Here is a 21,513-nt window from a genome sequence, read left to right as displayed (position 1 = left end):
AGTGCAGAATTCAAATATGTTGACAGAGTTTTCACGTACGAAGAATGAACACTTCTAGAACTCAGTTGGGTAAAGACTATATTCAGTTAATAAATGAAAACTGTTGCTTAAAATATTTAGTAGGGCTTGAATTAGTTAATTAAAAATAACAAATATATATTATTATGAGTCGGCAGTGATGTTGATTAAAAGATTGGAGAGTGTGAGGTTGGGCTTATTTCACAAGAAAAATCAAGCGGACTTAAGTCTAATGGATTATGTTTTGCTTGTGGAATAAGCTTATCATTGATGAGGAGTTGATTGTGAAATAACCTTATCATTGATCAGGAGTTGATTGTGGAATAACCGTATCATTGATCAGGAGTTGTTTGTGTAATAACCGTATCATTGATCAGGAGTTGATTGTGGAATAAGCTTATCATTGATGAGGAATTGATTGTGGAATAACCGTATCATTGATCAGGAGTTGAATGTGGAATAGCCGTATCATTGATTAGGAGTTTATTGTGGAATAACCGTATAATTGATCAGGAGTTCATTGTGGAATAACCGTATCATTGATCAGGAGTTGATGGTTGGAATAACCTTATCATTTATGAGGAGTTGATTGTGGAGTAACCTTATCATTGATCAGGAGTTGATTGTGGAAGAAGCTTATCATTGATCAGGAGTTGATTGTGGAATAACCTCATCATTGACCAGGAGTTGACTGTCGAATAACCGTATCATTGATCAGGAGTTGATGGTTGGAATAACCTTATCATTGAACAGGAGTTGATTGTGGAATAACCGTATCATTGATCAGGAGCTGATTTTTTTGGAATAAACTTATCATTGATCAGGAGTTGATTGTGGAATAAGCTTATCATTGATCAGGAGTTGATTGTGGAGTAACCGTATCATTGATCAGGAGTTGATTGTGGAATAACCTTATCATTGATTAGGAGCTGATTGTGGAATAAGCTTATCATTGATCAGGTGTTCATTGTGGAATAACCGTATCATTGATCACGAAATGATTGTGGAATAAGCTTATCGTTGATCAGGAGTTGATTGTGGAATAACCGTATCATTGATTAGGAGTTGATGGTTGGAATAACCTTATCATTGATCAGGAGTTGATGGTTGGAATAACGTTATCATTTATCAGGACTTGAGTGTGAAATAACCTTATCATTGATCAGGAGTTGATGTTGGATTAACCTTATCATTTATCAGGAGCTGATTGTGGAATAACCGTATCATTGATCAGGAGTTGATTGTGGAATAACCGTATCATTTATCAAGAGTTGATTGTGGAATAACCGTATCATTGATCAGGAGTTGATTTTTTGGAATAAACTTATCATTGATCAGGAGTTGATTGTGGAATAAGCTTATCATTGATCAGGAGTTGATTGTGAAATAACCTTATCACTGATCAGGAGTTGATGGTTGGATTAACCTTGTCATTTATCAGGAGCTGATTGTGGAATAACCTTATCATTGATCAGGAGTTGATTGTGGAATAACCGTATCATTTATCAGAGTTGATTGTGGAATAACATTATCATTGATCAGGAGTTGATTGTGGAATAACCGTATGATTGATCAGGAGTTGATTTTTTGGAATAAACTTATCATTGATCAGGAGTTGATTTTGGAATAAGCTTATCATTGATCAGGAGTTGATTGTGGAATAACCGTATCATTGATCAGGAGTTGATTAAGGAATAAACTTATCATTGATCAGGAGTTGATTGTGGAATAGCCGTATCATTGATCAGGAATTGATTGTGGAATAACCATATCATTGATTATGAGTTGATGGTTGGAATAACCTTATCATTGATGAGGATTTGATGGTTGGAATTTCCTTATCATTTATCAGGAGTTGATTGTGGAATAACCTTATCATGGATGAGGAGTTAATTGTGGAATGAACTTACCATTGATCAGGTGTTTATTGTGGAATAACCGTATCATTGATCAGGAGTTGATTGTGGAATAACCGTATCATTGATCAGGAGTTGATGGTTGGAATAACCTTATCATTTATCAGGAGTTGATTGTGAAACAACCTTATCATTGATCAGGAGTTGATGGTTGGATTAACCTTAACATTTATCAGGAGTTGATTGTGGAATGAACTTATCATTGATCAGGTGTTTATTGTGGAATAACCTTATCATTGATCAGGAGTTGATTGTGGAATAACCGTATCATTGATCAGGAGATGATGGTTGGAATAACCTTATCATTGATCAGGAATTGTTTGTGGAATAAGTTTATCATTGATCAGGAGTTGATTGTGGAATAACCGTATCATTGATCAGGAGTTGATTGTGGAATAACCGTATCATTGATCAGGAGTTGATGGTTGGAATAACCTTATCATTGATCAGGAGTTGATGGTTGGAATAACCGTATCATTGATCAGGACTTGATCGTGAAATAACCTTATCATTGATCAGGAGTTGATGGTTGGAATAACCTTATCATTGATCAGGAGTTGATTGTGGAATAACCGTATCATTGATCAGGAGTTGATGGTTGGAATAACCTAATCATTTATCAGGAGTTGATGGTTAGAATAACCTTATCATTTATCAGGACTTGATTGTGAAATAACCTTATCATTGATCAGGAGTTGATTGTCAAATAACCTTATCATTTATCAGGAGCTGATTGTGGAATAACCGTATCATTGATCAGGAGTTGATGGTTGGAATAACCTTATCATTGATCAGGAGTTGATGGTTGGAATAACCTTATCATTGATCAGGAGTTGATGGTTGGAATAACCTTATCATTTATCAGGAGTTGATGGTTAGAATAACCTTATCATTTATCAGGACTTGATTGTGAAATAACCTTATCATTGATCAGGAGTTGATGGTTAGATTAACCTTAACATTTATCAGGAGCTGATTGTGGAATGAACTTATCATTGATCAGGTGTTTATTGTGGAATAACCGTATCATTGATCAGGAGTTGATTGTGGAATAACCGTATCATTGATCAGGAGATGATGGTTGGAGTAACCTTATCATTGATCAGGAATTGTTTGTGGAATAAGTTTATCATTGATCAGGAGTTGATTGTGGAATAACCGTATCATTGATCAGGAGTTGATTGTGGAATAACCGTATCATTGATCAGGAGTTGATGGTTGGAATAACCTTATCATTGATCAGGAATTGATGGTTGGAATAACCTTATCATTTATCAGGAGTTGATGGTTAGAGTAACCTTATCATTTATCAGGACTTGATTGTGAAATAACCTTATCATTGATCAGGAGTTGATTGTCAAATAACCTTATCATTTATCAGGAGCTGATTGTGGAATAACCGTATCATTGATCAGGAGTTGATGGTTGGAATAACCTTATCATTGATCAGGAGTTGATGGTTGGAATAACCTTATCATTGATCAGGAGTTGATGGTTGGAATAACCTTATCATTTATCAGGAGTTGATGGTTAGAATAGCCATATCATTTATCAGGACTTGATTGTGAAATAACCTTATCATTGATCAGGAGTTGATGGTTGGATTAACCTTAACATTTATCAGGAGCTGATTGTGGAATAACCGTATCATTGATCAGGAGTTGATGATTGGAATAACCTTATCATTTATCAGGAGTTGATGGTTAGAATAACCTTATCATTTATCAGGGCTTGATTGTGAAATAACCTTATCATTTATCAGGAGCTGATTGTGGAATAACCGTATCATTGATCAGGAGTTGATTGTCAAATAACCTTATCATTTATCAGGAGCTGATTGTGGAATAACCGTATCATTGATCAGGAGTTGATGGTTGGAATAACCTTATCATTGATCAGGAGTTGATGGTTGGAATAACCTTATCATTGATCAGGAGTTGTTGGTTGGAATAACCTTATCATTTATCAGGAGTTGATGGTTAGAATAGCCATATCATTTATCAGGACTTGATTGTGAAATAACCTTATCATTGATCAGGAGTTGATGGTTGGAATAACCTTATCATTGATTAGTAGTTGATGGTTGGAATAACCTTATCATTTATCAGGAGTTGATTGTGAAATAACCTTATCATTGATCAGGAGTTGATTGTCAAATAACCTTATCATTTATCAGGAGTTGATTGTGACATGTTCTTGAGTATATAAAACACTATGTTTCCTGAAAGGTTAACATTTGAAAACTGGCTCTTGTTGACAGTAATTTGCGCACTTTGGCAACTGCATTGGGAGAGGCTAATACCACTGGGTGAGGCTAATACCACACCTATGGTAAAAGCAAAAGCAAAATGATGTGAAGAATGTAATTTTCGTTTCACTTGTAGTTTAAATCGTCTTGAATCTTATTTTTAATATATTTGTATATACTTTTTCACACAATATTTAAAGGAAACCACCCTTCAATTATTGTATCTGTATAAAATGTGTAATCATGGGATACATTATCGTAACATTATAAAATCTGTGACCATGGGATATATTAGTACGTATTTTCATTTATAACCTCAGATATGATGATATGTTATTTTGCGTTAGCTGGCAAACAAAGTGTAACCGTCGTAACGTAACACCAGTAGTCTATTTATCACAATGTAGTGATATATGTAGTATTACATTTATTTCATTATAATGTAATAACAAATATTGTAATAGTATCACAGTGTGAATTGTGATTAGCTAAAACAGCCGTTTTAAAAACTGTGACAGGATGATTGAAAACTATAATTACACTTGATTTAAATTAAATTTTACTGGATTTTTCCTTTCAACCTATTATATTCTAATTGAGTTTCTATATGCAGCCACATATTCATATTTTTTTAAAGTAACAGTTGCATAAATTTAATTATCAATTCACAATATCTTCAATAGCCCTTTCTTTTTAGCTATATAACCATACATCTCCATAGGTGTGGATGAAACGTGATATACTTGCATATTATTATTAGAACGTGCTTAGTCCAAGGGTAATATCTACCTTATTATGGTGATTGGCTAATATTTTAAGTTTGCCATAACAATTTCCTTATCGTTGCTATTGAAGAGCCATTTGAGGTTAAGGAATAAGCTTGAAATACTTGCCATGTACACACTTTAGGTCCATTGTTCGAGCACAAGGTCAAGATCGTTATTGTATGCTTCAGTAGTATTTTCCCTTCCAAGATATGGGCTGTTACAGATAATGAATGAAATCAGTACATTTGTCTGAAGAATATGTACTGCATTTCGTATTCCATATGTGGGAGTTCATCTTGAAGGTAAAGTTCACATGTTTGCTTCTGATTTATCTTAGAGGTTTGGGAACTAACCATTATGCACTTATATTTCTCTTTCGTCCCCTCCAGTGTATCACGTATATTTGTCTTTCCTCTTGCATATCACATATATTTCTCTTTCCTCTCGTATATCACGTATATTTCTCTTTCGTCACCTCTTGTATGTCACGTATATTTGTCTTTCCTCTTGTATATCACGTATATTTGTCTTTCCTCTCGTATATCACGTATATTTCTCTTTCGTCACCTCTAGTATGTCACGTATATTCTCTTTCGTCACCTCTAGTATGTCACGTATATTTCTCTTTCGTCACCTCTAGTATGTCACGTATATTTCTCTTTCCTCTCGTATATCACATATATTTCTCTTTCGTCACCTCTAGTATGTCACGTATATTTCTCTTTCGTCACCTCTAGTATGTCACGTATATTTCTCTTTCGTCACCTCTAGTATGTCACGTATATTTCTCTTTAGTCGCCTCTAAGATATCACGTATAGTTCTCTTTTGTTGCCTCTACTGTATCACTTATAGTTCTCTTTCGTCACCTCTAGTAGATCACGTATATTTCTCTTTCATCGCCTATAGTATGTCACGTATATTTCTATTTCGTCACCTCTAATATATCACGTATATTTCTCTTTTGTCACTGCTAGCATATCACGTATATTTATCTTTTCTCGACTTTAGTATATCACATATATTTGTCTTTCGTCGCCTCTAGTATGTCACGTATATTTCTCTTTTGTTGCCTCTAGTATATGACACATATTTCTCTTATATATATATATATATATATATATATATATATATATATATATATATATATATATTGACCATGTAGCTAGTGCCAGCTATTTGCTTGTAAACGTTCTTATTCTTAAAGCCGTTTATAATGGCCCGTATGACATGTCAAGCACTTATTTTCACTTTTCTAGCCACAACAAACACTTTTACTGCATTTTACAACCCGAAATCTGTTTTTGTTTTGCTGGATAATACCGTATTTTAACGAAGAACTTTTTTCTTTCATGTAGTCTCTCCGTCTTTCCTTCTCTCTGGGGTTTAATCTTTGACATTTTGAAGAATACGCATATGTCTAAAATGAATTTGATCTCGATATAATTAACATGTCGCATGTGCAGTGATATCCTGACAAGATCCATATTGAGTTATAAAGAGTTTTTGAAATTACTGTTGTGCAGAATAAATCAGGATTAATGTATCTTCTCATCTTAATGTTTTATACTGTCAAAATTCAAATTTAATTGACCTGGTTAAACATTTAAACTATTAGAATAGGTTTTCTAATTTTAAAATCATTGTAATTTGCTTTGTATTTGATTGATTGGTGGAGTATTTTAAAACTTATTGGATTATTTTGTGCAATCCTTAGCACGTTAAAACTAATAAACTTCTACATGACATAAAAAGGACTGAAACGTGATTGGCATATATGTCATATGTGGACAAAGAACTGAGATGTTAGGTCTATCTGTAATATGTGGACACAGAACTCAGATCTGTTAGGTCTCTCTGTTGTTACTATTGTAGGGTTTAACACCATTTTTCAGCACACGATAGGCTATACATTGCGGCCAGAATTAATGGTGGAGGAAGAACCCGGGAAAACCCAGGAAATAACCACCGATATCATCTTACTAGCGTTTCGTTTCATGTAAGTCATATTAAATTTATAATAAAGCTTTATCAAGTTCATAATCATCGAGACCTTGTCTATGCTGAACGGGTGCACACGTGTTCCATACAATTAGAGAGAGAGAGAGCAAGAAATTCATGTACATTTATTAAAGAAAATGCAATACCTAAAACGTTATTTGCTGAAACGATTTATATACACAACTACATATATGTTTTATTCAAAGTGGGACAAAAGAACGAGTTTGAAATTGCGCGGGAATATGGCAAGTTTGTATCAAATGAGTTCCTTCCCGCGACTCGGAACAAACACGTGTTTTTTATTGATTAAATATTCCCTTTTATTCACAGCTTCCTTTCAATTTGTTAAGGTTTGTAATGAATGCATCTGATATTTTTCTTAAAAACATTGTGCAACTCATGTAAAATTCCCATTTACCTAACAGGGGCTTGGCCTAGATATATACTGTGCAGATGCATCGTGGGTCTGTCTGCATTGCAGATATGATATTACTATTTAGCTTGACAAGATAAAGTGCCTGCTCTCTCTCTATCTCTCTCTCGTTTGATGCCACTTTGTACAACAGTTCATCTGAGAACTTGTCATCGAATGTTCTGCCCAAACTGCTGTTGATCACCTTAAATAACTATAATTTCTCGGGAGTAGATACAGGGATATGCCCACAAACAGCTCGTCACTGACGCTACTTACCATGTTCTCTTATTATCCTCATTTTCACAAAATACGATTGGCATTCATTTCTTAAAAAATACAAATGAAAAATACTGGAAAAATTTAAAATGTATAGCAATAAATTATTCCTCATATTTTATAAGTGGACTCTTATTGAATATTTGACGTTGTACAAATAGTTCGAAGTAGGATTTGCTATAAGGAACCTTTAGGTGTGCGATACGGAAACAGAGACCAAATACCTATATCGAACGCTATATAAATCATACGATTAAATGGGTATATAATTGAATAAAGTTTCCAGCATGAATTTTTCACAAACACGAACCTACATTATTATTTACAGAAATAATCTTGGTTTGTGTCTTTTTCCTTTTGTAGACCCATGCCTTTCTGGATAAGAATCTATTTTTCATTTCTTTTTTTATGGGGTGGAGTTGATGAAAATGCTTTCCCAACATCAATTTGCAAGCAATTATCTGGTAAGATATGGACATGTAGAAGACGTGACTGGATTCACAAAGCAAAGACGTTTAGCAGCATGTCTTGCTTATTTGTAAGGATGGTATGCTTAGATATTCGTGGTACTTATATAGCAGGATAGCTTTAACGATTTAGCTATAAACATTTTAGTAACTTCAACACGTTTTCATTGAGTTCCCAAATAATATTGAACCATGCATTATTAATGGAGACAGTTGTTTCACATACTTAAACTTTTTTATCTATAAATTTTTCAAATGTAATATCTCTCTGTATTGTTTCATATTTCTTCATTATGTATATTTATTGCAACTAAAACCTTACACAGTCTTTATCAGAGAATAGTTTCGAGTTAACTAATTGTGTATATATATATATATATATATATATATATATATATATATATATATATATATATATATATATATATATATATATATATAGCTTTATACCATGAACAGTTAATTCTATGTTTCCATTTAAAAGACAAGAAAGACAATTCAAAGAAAATCATTCTGGGTTTCAAACAGTTTCTATATTACAGCGACAGCCTTAAAAGCAATGTCAACTGGACCAAGTGTCTTAAACTTTAGATAGATTCCTGACTAAAAACGAGACGAAATATTTTTCTTCCACAAGAAAAAACGCAAGAGTTCACAAATGAACTGAACGGAATCTAATCGAAAGCCACAATAATCTATTTTAAATCTACCTGATTTTAGCAGAAAAGCAACAGATTCCATACGGCTTCTGGTCAATATCAGGTGAATATTCTGTGCTGATACTGTACTCGAAACTATGAACGCTTTTTATCAAGTTGTTGATTTTATCAAGGGGTTGTACACGCATTTCAACATTTCCTTGGACTTGCATGTCAACACTTATATCTTATATTTAAACGAAAACCAGAGCATTAAACACATAAACAATTTTTTCTTCTCTTAATATTGATGATTGGCGACTTTCTATTGTACCATGCTATTCCAAAGAAGAAAGGTGTCCAGAGGAAAACAGAATCAGAGTAATAGTTTAGGATTTTAAGCATACACTTGAAATACCTAATGAATTGTTCGTAATAATTTGCAAAATGAAGACAATCTCTAATTTATTTATACATAAAGTAAAACATTCAACTATTTACAATACAAAATATAATTTTAATATTTGATGTGATGAAATATATGGAAAGTCAGAAAACTCACACGCTTATGTTAAAGATTGGAAGAGAAAAAATGTGCAACACTTAGAATTACCTTTCAATAACAAGCATTGAAAACTCAAATAATCTGAAACAACACATTGGGAATGGAAAATTGATTACAAGTTGAATTACATTTCTGCCGAAAAATAAATAAATATAGATTACAGTGTTTTAATCAATGAATTTAAAACTCCCTGATGAATGATGTTAAAATGTCATTTACATACTGCCGATTGACCGAATATTTCTTGCTCACAATTTTGAACATCCGCCAAAGAATTCTACAAACTGAAAAAAAAAATATTCAAGCTGAAGAAATATTTTAATTCTTACTACACTTTTTATTTATTTGTATCTGTTTATTTTTGTGTTAATTTTCATTTCACAGTTTCAATAATAATAATAATAATAATAATAATAATAATAAAAATAACAATACTAGTATCATATTGGTATATAGGTGAACTAGATAAGATGGATCTTATATTGTCAAACTGGGAACTAGAAGGAACAACACTTTTTAAGATAGGCACGACGTACTTGCCAAAATCAGCAATGATGATTATTTACAACAGTTATCTCCCATTTGTGTTCAGTAAGAAGGTGTCTTTGGATCAGAAATGCTTTCATTCACTAAATCAAAGCTACCGCGATAGACTATACTGCTTTCCTCCCCATTCAAATGTAGGGGACGCCACAGCATGCCGGCCGAATCTTTGTTCCAGATGTATCCATTGTATTCATTCGTCTGAGACGACGTGATAGTGTTCAAAGATGGGAATGACCTTAGTTGCGGACTCCTTTTATGTGTCTTTGATGAAATCATCCTTTACAAAAGAACACAGAATTGTATTATATTATATTATATTATATTATATTATATTATATTATATTATATTATATTATATTATATTATTATATGTTGATTTATGACTGTAAACTATACTTTGTAATTAAATTATCAGATCAATCTTCGATTGTATTCAGCGCATTTAAGATATCTACTATTAAATACATATTTTACACAAATGAACTTCTCAATTTTTTGCAAGAAATATTGAATAAATTGTAAACATATACCAAATGTTGCATAGTTTAGATAGAAAGCAAAACATTGAAATATTTTGCATGAGAATGTTTTTCAGCCATTCAATTGTACCTTTCTTTAATGTCGCGTTTCTATATGATCTTTCAACATAATATATTTGTCAACGAATAAGGATGTTTATAAATTTATATTTGAGGGAGACGTGCAACTTAAGAGGACCACTTTCAACTCAGCCATTGTCATCTTTCAGAATTGTATAGCTAATTGTGGATGGTTTTAAGAAGGAATAGTTTATTAAATGTTCAGGTAAATGTCTACCATCTTCAGGTAAATGTCTATCATCTTCAGGTAAATGTCTACCATCTTCAGGTAAATGTCTACCATCTTCTGGTACATGTCTACCAACGAATTCAATTCGATTGGATTACCTCCATGTTCACCACAGAAACGACATCGAAACCTCCTCTAAAACAGTCGTTTTGTCATTACTTTCATATCTCCTTTCCACACATAAAGCCTTGCAAAATAATTAAATCACAAATGATTGAAAACCATGATCGTATGCAGGCTACCTAGTCACATATGAAAAAAGCGTGAAAGGGAATGTAAAGCACTCACAGATGCCTCGCATTCACAAATTTACGACATAAGGACTCCATATTGTGTCTTGAGATATTTTTTTTCTTAAATCGGAACATTCTATGCATACTTGTAAAAGTATGCGGAATGAGTATACCTCATATAGAACAAAATCGCAGAGATGAGCTCACATTGTACCAGTCGCTTATATAACACACATATATAAACTATAGACATCTCCCGAATGATGAGCATCAAATAAAGTGCATATAATGTCAGTGTCCACTGGCTGGAGAGCACATTCCTGTCGAGTGCATAGCGTAAATTGTCTTACCATTTGGTTTCATGAAAGAAAATCTTCCCAAGCCAGGCCAGTACATTATTATTGATTGTAACTATACTATATTCTTTTCCGTGCAACGGTTCTTTAGATATTTTAACTTTTTATATCAGAGGCTTTTAATAAACATCGTAAAACCGCGCGCAATAAACTAGAACTTCTTTGCGGGTACAAAGTTTTGTTACAGTACAAATATTTAAAGAAGAAGCATGGAACCAGTTCTTTAAAAATTCTATTTGGTTCGCCGTTCAAATAACTAAGGTCCAAGGAATTCAAAGACCATTTGTAAGAGCAGAAACCGGTCTACATCAAAGTTAGATACTTTTCTAAAAGTATGCAAAGCAGTTTTAAACCAAATTTCTGAGCAGGAGCTTGCCAGGAAGGAATTGTATATAAATGAAGATCAATACTTCTGCCTATCGGGGGAGGAAATATTTCAACTTGGAAGACATATTTGTGGTTGTACACGAAAACGTGGGACAGTCAAAGTTTCCATGACAACCAAAGGGTTCAACACGAAGGGTTGGAAACACTCGGTTAGTCAGTTTGCGTGGGCAACAACGCTTCAGAATTTGTGAATGAGGCTGCATCAATTTGTCAGCATCTGCTTACCAACGACCTTATGAACCCGGGGTCGTTTTGCACACTGATGCACACATTTAAGTAAGGAATTTTCGATGATGCTAACAATTGTGGATTAGGAGTAATGGTGAGTCCCCCAAAACGTATCAGACGAGACAATAAACAAAGGCAACTTGTGAATAAGCATCAGATCCCGCACTGAACATGGATGCATTATAAAAATGGATCGAAACACACACAAGTTTCTATTTTTCGTACATGGATAAGGTTCTTATTCAAAAGGATTGAATAGAATTAACGCATGATGCATTTCAGTATTTTCTTCCGTGGATGGCCTTCTTAGAAATTGATGAAACATTTGTACAAACCGACAATGCTGACTAAATTGACAATATTAATGTTGGACTTGTCTACAAGGTCATTATGAAGTGGTTCAGCAGCTAGCTCACGATATTTCATCGATGTAAAAGAACCTGAGGCATATTTTAGCAACGTTGATAGTGCCATCATTCTCCGATTCACCAGATACACAGACTAGTATGCACCATCCGCTCTCTCATCTTTGATATTATAACAAGGATAAATTCGTGCATGCAGATCGATTCTAATAAACCATTGGAAGGTTACGACAGTAGAAGGACATGCTGGAACGCCGCTATAATTGCGTCACTAACAATTACAATACTGAATTCGCTCAGCCTTGAGTAAAACTTAGTGGCACGTTTTCGCGTGCGATTATTCTCAGTCACATATGTGCATTTTGCAAAAATGCACTGAAAGATATATTTGGTGCCAAACGCACGGTTGCATTATGCCAAAAGGATGACAGCAATAATAAAAGTTGGCATGACGGCGTATTTCATTATGGTAAGTTGACTTGTAGAAAATAAAATAGTGGATGACTATGGTAATTCCGTCAATGGCTGCAGAAACACGCGTGTTGTCGTTATGAGTTCTGGAGGTATCACCGCCATAATTTCACACACGTACCACAGGCTCAGCAGAAAACGAGGGTCAGCAATTTCATGGCAAATGACGACCTTACATGGATAGCTCAGGTATGTGGCTTTCTAATAAAAAAAAACAGTTTACTGGTTAATAGTGTCTGAAGCTTCGGTGCGGTCAACTGATCATCAGGAGCCCTCCGAAGAAATTAAGCCTGACATTGGGCCGGGATCAAACTGTTGACACATGTCTGCAGATTTTCCAGAAAGACATCACTACAATGTACCCAACGTACTACTTTTTGATGGGCCACCGGGACCTCTAATATTTATGGTTGACATACACTTTTATTCGCATGTAACAATCTTGCAATAGTACGAGACGGTCCCAGTACGATTACTAAGCTACTCAATGGCCATCGATGATACAATAATTAGCATAGCTGAGTTAGAGACCGTCATGGATGAAACAGAAAACCACCGATGATTTCATGCACAGATACACAAATGAAGCGTTAGCGGCCCAAAGCAAATATCTCATTTGCAGGAAAATTGAAGCAAATAATGATCAGTACATTTGGCTTCGAAAATCATTTACTCGACTACGTTAGAAGCCTAATTCTGAGCAAAAATCATTGAAGATAGTCAATAGTATCCAGTGTGTTTGTAAAGGTTTTGCACAATGTGCAAATACGGAATTGTATGCACCGGCTGTAGCAGCGTTTTGGCGGTTTTATTGTTTTCATAGTTTATGCAACTAAAGTTTCCAGTTATTGTATTTGTAAAAGCGCAATAATTGAATGTCCCAAAAATGTATAATTTAATTCGAAATATTATTAAGAGCTATATCATTTTACGCCAAATGATTGCGCTACGCAAAATTATTCACACTTGCGTTAGCATAACATTTTTGATGCCCTATCCCGCATTCACTTCCATTCGACTATCGGGTTAAAAGTAGTAAAGTCATTTGGCATAGAAGCATGTTGACCTATTTAAGATTCCGAAATCCGAAGCGCCCATTTTGTGGTGCTACTTGTTTGCAAAAGAACAGGTTCAACTTGTATCATACCTGTATGCTACATCGATTACGATGACAGTCAATTTATGTTTCAACTTAAAACTTGGATTGTGAAAATCGCAAATAAGAAACAATGAATAACGATTGGACATATGAGCGATAAAAAAATTTGGAGTCACCTATAGTGATCAAGGCCTCTTAAACTGGTTCAGATAAGGTAATGCTTGCTCATACTTTTTTGTGGCGTTTTTTCTTATATTTTTAAAAATTACTTTGAATTACAAATCTATTTTCGCTACATGTCCACTGTTATTAGAAATGTTTAGAGCTTTTGCAAAATATATTCAGATGTCCAGTTAAAATATGGATAATATATGTTTTGATAGATAACACAATCCTTCTACTCACCGTATGCGTACTAACGTAAACACAACAACTCCAAGAAGAAGCAAACCTCCTCCAGCCAGTCCTCCCACCAGGGCAGCACCTGCAAATGAAAAATTACATATTCTTAAGTTTAAATAAAAGCATGCTGCATATTAACGCGGCAAATCTTAACTAGGAATGGTAGGGCTTCATTTAAAGAAAAACTGAGAATTTCCTGCTTGTTAAATTCTTACGAATTTACTATTTTTGAACAGTCTAGTCTGTCGGTTCAATTCTTACGAACTTAGCAGATTGAGTCACTTCTTTACTTCCTTAATTTCCATGAGTGTTTGCTTAACATTTGCTAATTTTTACGAAACTACAAAGATTGCAGGTCACGGCTCCGATGGCCTAGTGGTTGGAGCGTACACCTTTGATGCGGGAGGTTGCTGGTTCGAACCCCGACTGAGTCATACCAAAGACTTAAAACAAACGTTTCTAACAACTGCCTCGCTTGGCGCTCAGCATTAAGAGGTTACTGTTAGGACTGGTCGACCTGGTGTCAGAATAATGTGACTGGGTGGGACACATCACTAAAAACTATCACACTGCAGACATCGTAGGGATATGACAAAAGTTGTAAAAGCTACTTCAAAAATTCAAACACACACACACATACACACACACAAACTTGCGCGTAAAACAGGCATACATTGAGTAGTTTCATCATACCTACTACACAGTTGTCATTTAGGACATCAATTGAGTATTCTGAGTATTCTGAAACGTCAGTTGCTATATTTCATGTAAACTTATCTATATACTGTCTAGAAAAAAGTCCCCATTTCCGGTTATCTTTCCAAAACTTTCGGAGCAGATATGTCAATATACTTTTTCATTTTTGGGATATAATCTTTGTTGGGGATTCCAACTCCAGGTGTTATACAAAATGGGAACCAACTAATTTAAACAGACAGAAGTTTGAGGAAGATAAAACGCTGTTTGGCACAGTGAGATCTATTTGCACTGAAAACTATTCGGAAGATATCTTATTAGACCGTAAGAAAGTCAACGCTACTTGAATATTTTGTAAACATGGACCGGACAGTGCTTTTAACATTCAAATCATCTGATCCAGATGTCGTCCAGGATCCATTTGTAATTTTCTCATTGATGTTTCGTTGTCCTTAGTGTTACTTTAATATAAATGGTAGGTGTGACATTTAATGGGGAGACAAGATTTTATGTGGCATGTTTCAATAGATCTAAAACAAATGATCATATTCGTTCCATCTGATACGCAGATTTAACTTTGGAATGAAGTTTTGTGTTGAAATAAAGTAAATTCAAATTGAGCCAGAAATTTTACATACTTCTCACGGCATTATCGTCTCCCTGAAATTCGTTTCGGCTATTGCTATCGTTCTGCACTGTGGTGGTCAAGGTTGGTATTTTCTCTGTGTGAGCTGATGCATTAATTGCCTCTTTTGTTGTATATGTTGATTTCATTGCTGAAATTGTTGTCCTTGTTGTTACTGTTGTTGATGAATCAATACTGCTAACATCTATAAGGAATATATATTTATTATTGCGTTTACTGCATAAATAATTATCCGAATAACGGAACGGAGTATATTAAAACAAAGATTAGACAAAGATTAGACAAAGATTAGTGTCTTGTGTTTGGTTATGATATATAACTAGCATTTTACCGGTGAAAACACATTTATTCGTAATTAGATTTAGAAACTTGTGCGATTGCGATTGCGTTTGCACTTATGGAAGGAACTATTGATATTAGTTACAATTTCACTAATGTAGACTATAAACTATAAATGAATTATAATGTTAATTTTATTTTTAAAATAAAACACCGATGACATTGATTAAATCGTTTCTGTAGTTGTTGATATGAAAGAGTTGGCAGCTGTGAACTTTGTGCTTGTGTTGATTCTAGTTAAAAAAAAACAGAGAACGCTAAAGAAGTATCAGATTCGGTAAGTTGTTTACTTGACGCTGACGATCTTTGCAATATGTCAGTGACTGCTGTTATATCCGGGTCCTTAGAATGTTCCGAAACTCTCAAAGACATACTTGAAGCTGTACTTGGTGTTGAATATGTGATTGCGTTTGCACTGGAAAACATTGCAGAAATTGTGGCTGTTTCATTTGTCATTGTAGAAGAATTACTTTTGTGTTCTGATGTAATGTTTATATGCATTGTTGTTGATGTTAGCTTAGCTACGGCCACAGTGGATTTAGAAATTACCGATGACTGCAATATTGTAGTAAAGGTTGATGTATAAACATTCGGCAATGTTGTGGCAACGGTTGTCATACTTATTGTGCTTGGTGTAGTTGATCCATCTGCTGAATCGGTTTCTGTTTTCAGCGTGGAGACACTTGACATATTCCACAGCATTGATGATCGAACTGTTGATACTGAAGTAACGGGTGGATACGTTGGGAATTGTTTACTTGTTATAACACTCAAAAATGTCGACGTTCCTCTAGAAGTACTGTAATCGGGAGAATTTGTACTTGTTGTTGTTGCTAGCGTGTGCATTTCGTTATTGACTGGTGTGCTCCCTAGAACTGTAGAATAATTGTCAAGAGTAGTAGGCTTGCTAGCTGTTGAACTTGGCGGTGACTGTTTAATTCTGGTTGTACTTGTTGGAATTGTTGAAACTGTTGATAGTTTGTCTGTAATTGTAGAGGAACTGGTGGAATACCTGCTGTTTAATTCTGGTGAATTTTGTGTACTTGTGGTTGTTGTTGGATTAGTTGAATGATTAATAAAGTCGGGTACTTCACTCGATGTCTTTATGGGCATCAATGATAGCGATGTTGAAGGAGTTGAAATCGGAGTTGATATATAAATTGTTGACGATTCTTCTGTTACAGTCGATACATTCGGTGTGCTTGATGTGTATGGTTCTTGTACCGATTTATCTTTGGTAGTTAATGTGAAAGCGGTTAACATATATGACTCACTTGTTACTCTAGATGACATTGATGGTTGTGTGGATGCCTTTGTACTCTCCGAAATTGAGGAAATAGTAGAAGACTCCGAAGGGTTGGTTGTTCTGTGTCCTGTAGCAGTGGATGGTTCAGAAATTGTTACAGGCGCACTCGTGTACAAATGTGAAGCAGAAGATATAAGAATGGGAGAGGTTCTTTCGGCAGTTGTAGAATCTGCATATGGTGTACTTGATGTTGTCGTAACTGCCGTTGTGACACTATATAAGGTAGTATCTGCCGTTTGAACACTGGGAGTTTCGGGAACATTCGTTGATGAACTGACTGTTGAAACTGAAATAGGATAGGATTTATTCTAATCAAGAAACGGACAAAACATAAGCAAAAGGTTATATAGGATCATCATAGTCATCGAATGTAGTGAAAGTGGATTTCCACAGCGTATTTACGCTCTCATTGCTTCTTCTGTTAAATTTAAGCCCCACAATAATAGTGAAGTGGGACACCCTAGGGACAATGGGACTTTAGTGTTAGAAAAGGGTATATCCACTCTGGGAACAATGGCAATTTGACATGGAACATTTATCATGGAGTGTACGAGGAATTCAACATAGGATGGGTTCGTATAGGGACAATAAGAATGGAACAGGAGGGGTGACGTCACTGTACTGGACATTGGAAACAATGTTGCAAGTGGCTGACCTCAGTCGGGCGAAACGGGGATAGCGGGGGAAGAAAGAAAAAACCTATAATGCTTGGCAGGACTTGACATATAGCTTTATATAATGCCTTGCAGTGCAGGATATATAATTTCTTTATAGACATTGACAAACAAACAAACAAAGAAACAAATACATCAATATGGCAAGAGAGTAAATCTTTTTGAGGCAATGGAGTGACCCTGAAAAGAGCTTTTATGTTTCTTCTTCTTTGTCTAATTTCTTCTTTTTCTCCACCAACTTCCTATTTTCTCTCTTACAATTTTCGCTTTCTTCTTCCTTTCATTCTCCTTCTCCTCCTTCTTTATCTTCTTGTTTTTCTCCTATTTTTCTATTTTTCATGCCATCTTTTCATATGTTCTTTATCTTCTTCGTCCTCCGTCTCCTCCTTTTCCTTTTTAGGTAGTTCCTTTAATAGTTCCATCCCTTTCTTCAAATTCTTGATCTCCATGCCTAGTCTGTACCGGCTTTAAGCTATATACTGCATCATAACCAACGATCCTCCACCATTCCTATGCTATCCACCACTTCTTGCAATTTAAGCATCATGTTGACGTGATTGCTTGACATGGCTGATTATTCAATGTTGAATGGCGCGAATGACAATTAACTGCAATTCAGATCGTTGTTGATGCTGTTAAGGGATTGGGTGGATTCAGTTATACGCCATTGATGGGTGCTTTGGTAACTAATGGGGCTACCACTACCACTACCGATGACTTTAGCCATTACAGACCTCGGCCTATCTACATCAAAGGGTATTCCTACGTTGGAAAAGATGGGCCCATTGATATTACAGTCCAGTTTGAGGTTCAGTATCATTACAAGGTAGACTTTAAAACACGCTGTGTAGGTACCTATCAGTTCAACAAGTTGGAGAAGCCGCCAGAAGAATGGGCTACTCAGATGTACTTGGATCGTATTCCATTTTTAGGACACTCCTTTACTACGCCCCGCCTGATTAATCTTGGACAAAATATGTATGAATTTGCTTTGAAAGGAGCTCTTCATCCAGGGCCCAACCCACCGCCTGTTCAAGGGGATCGACAATCTTACCAGGATGATTTCATATTTCAAGCCCTGTCCCACCATAGAGATTCAGCATATACTGGGGATGATTATATGGTAGTGAGTGATCATGATCGAACTATACGTAAACGACCCATTTAAGATCCGAAAGTCAACAGTACAACATCTCCACCTAAACGTCGTCAACTATGATCATTTTAACCAACTCCATGCCTATGGGAGAATTCTTAACCCGGACAATACAGACTGGTTAGAGACAGTCCCGCAACGTGGGTATATTCGAGTCTTTCGTAATGCTCAAGGACAATTGGATTGTAAAAATGTTTTAATTGTTGTTAATTGGAGCTGGGCTCATGAAGTTCACTATGTGTCCCGTTTACAAATGCCATTTATTAGCTGGATTTATGACAGAAATGGTCAACTAGCACCGCCTACCATTCCGTGCGGATTAAGAAAGGAAGCTCGTCTCATAAACGAGTATCAAGACCAGTACCGCCAAAATATGCAGTTATACCCACTCGCTGCCCCCTCTCCATACCATCTATCAGTTGTTTTAAATATAGGAACTCTATGCGGTTGCTAGGTATTAGAGTGCTGGACCTCGTACCGGAGGTATGTACTGAGCATGCAGAAGGCGGGAAATCTCATTTCCTGGCGTGAAAATACGTAAGCAGAAATTACGCAGCGACGCTGACAGAAATCATTTCACTGCTAGAATTCAATGAGAATGGACGGAATCCAGTGGAGGAATTTCTACGAGACAGTTATTTATCCCAAGTGATGAAAGAAAACGGCCCAGGAGTCGCAGAGGGGGAATCACGCAGAAACCACGGGAACAAATTATGCAAACCTAGTTAACTCGCAGTCCCACTACAACCCAAAGAGAAGACAAACACCAACAGCTGATTGAGCCAACAATAACAACTCCAGGGGCCCTGTCTAATGTTTTGACTGCCCGGGCTAGACCAGATCACGTTCTGGTATACAAACAACAACAACAACAACAACAACACCAAAAGTATTGTTGCATAAACTCCTAAAAGCAGGATTCCACCAGAAATTATCACATCTACTCCTACACTAATGCAGCACGATTACCCCAAGGCACTCAAAGATGTACAGTTGCAACTAAGTGCCATAAATGTACCTAGTACTACCGTCATAGAAGAAACAATTTAGGAATCTGATGACGAGCAAGAAGAGGCGACAGAAAAAGAACAAGAACAAGTAGAGGGAGAGGAGGAAAGCGATCCAGATATCACGAGGCTTTATAACTTGCAATGAACGAGACAGTTGTTGACCTCAAAAAAGCAGGAAATTTAATTAATGCAGTCTCTTATTTGGTGTGAAAGTCTCTCAAGACTATGAAACCCTGGCCTTAACAATTGCATTTTGGTAGACGCATCATCTGCACCTTCTACAATAAAGCTTTCGAGCAACACCCGATGTTGACCCTGATTGAAGCTGCGCTGTTAAAATAAATTACATGTGTTCGAGGTATTCCCTACTCAGTGGTACAAACAAACTCAGACGGCTGCAGATATATGTAAAGAAGAAACCAGTTGGAATACCTTCTAACCAGCTGCCTTTAACAGCCCTTTTTAGGGTTACCAATCAAATTACATCCTACTAAGGGATTCCATATTGGCTTGGAATCCGAATTTGATCAAAACACATCGCTGATTTGATCCTTTATTCGTCATTTAAAATTTAAAATCTTATACCTAATATTGACAAAACATTTCATGTCGCTTAGACAATACTTAGAATAGAGCATTACAGTTTTAAATTATGTACACTAAGTACTCATACTATTTAGTTAGAAAATAGGAAAATTGTTTATACTATATTGCGTGACTCTAATTACAATTGTGGCTAGCACAATTGGTTATAGGGAATCCCAATAATTATATAACTGGGAAAATTTGAATTATGCTAGGATTTGACGTTTCAGGCACGTTCCGGCTGGTGTATCCCTTCCTTTCATTTCGGACATTACAAAAGATGAGTATGTGGGCCGCTTCCCACTGGGCATGACGTCATCAATATCATGACCAATCACAATGGACGTCTCAAACTCCAGTGATAGACTACTGGAATACAAACGTGTGTGTGTGGTGGGTCAATTCCCACTCATAATGGCCTTCAATAAAGGTTGAACATGACTTAATTTTCCCTCGATCTGTCTGCTAAATTAAACATCACTCCTTGAGTGAACAATTGCATTGGGATATGATTCTCACTCCTTCCCCCACAAATAATTAAACTTCCTGCTATGCAGCCATTAAACAGTTGCACATGCCCTTGCGGGTGAACTCGACTCAGATAGATAGATAGATAGATAGATAGATAGATAGATAGATAGATAGATAGATGGATGGATAGATAGATATATAGATAGACAGACAGATATATAACAGATAGATAGATAGAGAGATAGATAGATAGATAGATAGATAGACAGACAGATATATGACAGACAGACAGATAGATAGATAGATAGATAGATTAGCGCCATTCAGATAGATGGATAGATTAGCGCCATTCAACATTGAATAATCAGCCATGGAAAGCAATCACGTCAACAAACTACCTAAGTTG

The 21,513-nt window shown here is 35.6% G+C and overlaps 1 protein-coding gene across 2 annotated transcripts in view; it reads right to left on the bottom strand.

Annotated features, from left to right (window-relative positions):
- Positions 1 to 9,192: 9,192 nt before the first annotated feature.
- Positions 9,193 to 21,513, bottom strand: part of LOC149775017 (uncharacterized) — a 75,324-nt gene continuing 63,003 nt past the window's right edge. The window contains exons 25-28 of one of the 2 annotated variants that reach the window (XM_089944538.1): positions 17,180 to 17,497; positions 15,559 to 15,750; positions 14,228 to 14,306; positions 9,193 to 10,132 (exon numbers count right to left, since the gene is read on the bottom strand). In XM_089944538.1, the coding sequence (XP_089800664.1) occupies positions 9,898 to 10,132; positions 14,228 to 14,306; positions 15,559 to 15,750; positions 17,180 to 17,497 (824 nt within the window). In that variant the 3' untranslated portion in view covers positions 9,193 to 9,897. The remainder of the gene's footprint in view (positions 10,133 to 14,227; positions 14,307 to 15,558; positions 15,751 to 17,179; positions 17,498 to 21,513) is intronic. The other variant, XM_089944539.1, reaches the window with a different exon arrangement.

This window comes from Sinohyriopsis cumingii, unplaced genomic scaffold (genome assembly GCF_028554795.1).
Source record: "Sinohyriopsis cumingii isolate HCF-2022 unplaced genomic scaffold, ASM2855479v2 utg000036l, whole genome shotgun sequence".
NCBI classification, from domain to species: domain Eukaryota; kingdom Metazoa; phylum Mollusca; class Bivalvia; order Unionida; family Unionidae; genus Sinohyriopsis; species Sinohyriopsis cumingii.
The sequence above is the reverse complement of the archived record's forward strand: the minus strand, read 5'-3'. Positions and strand labels throughout refer to the sequence as shown.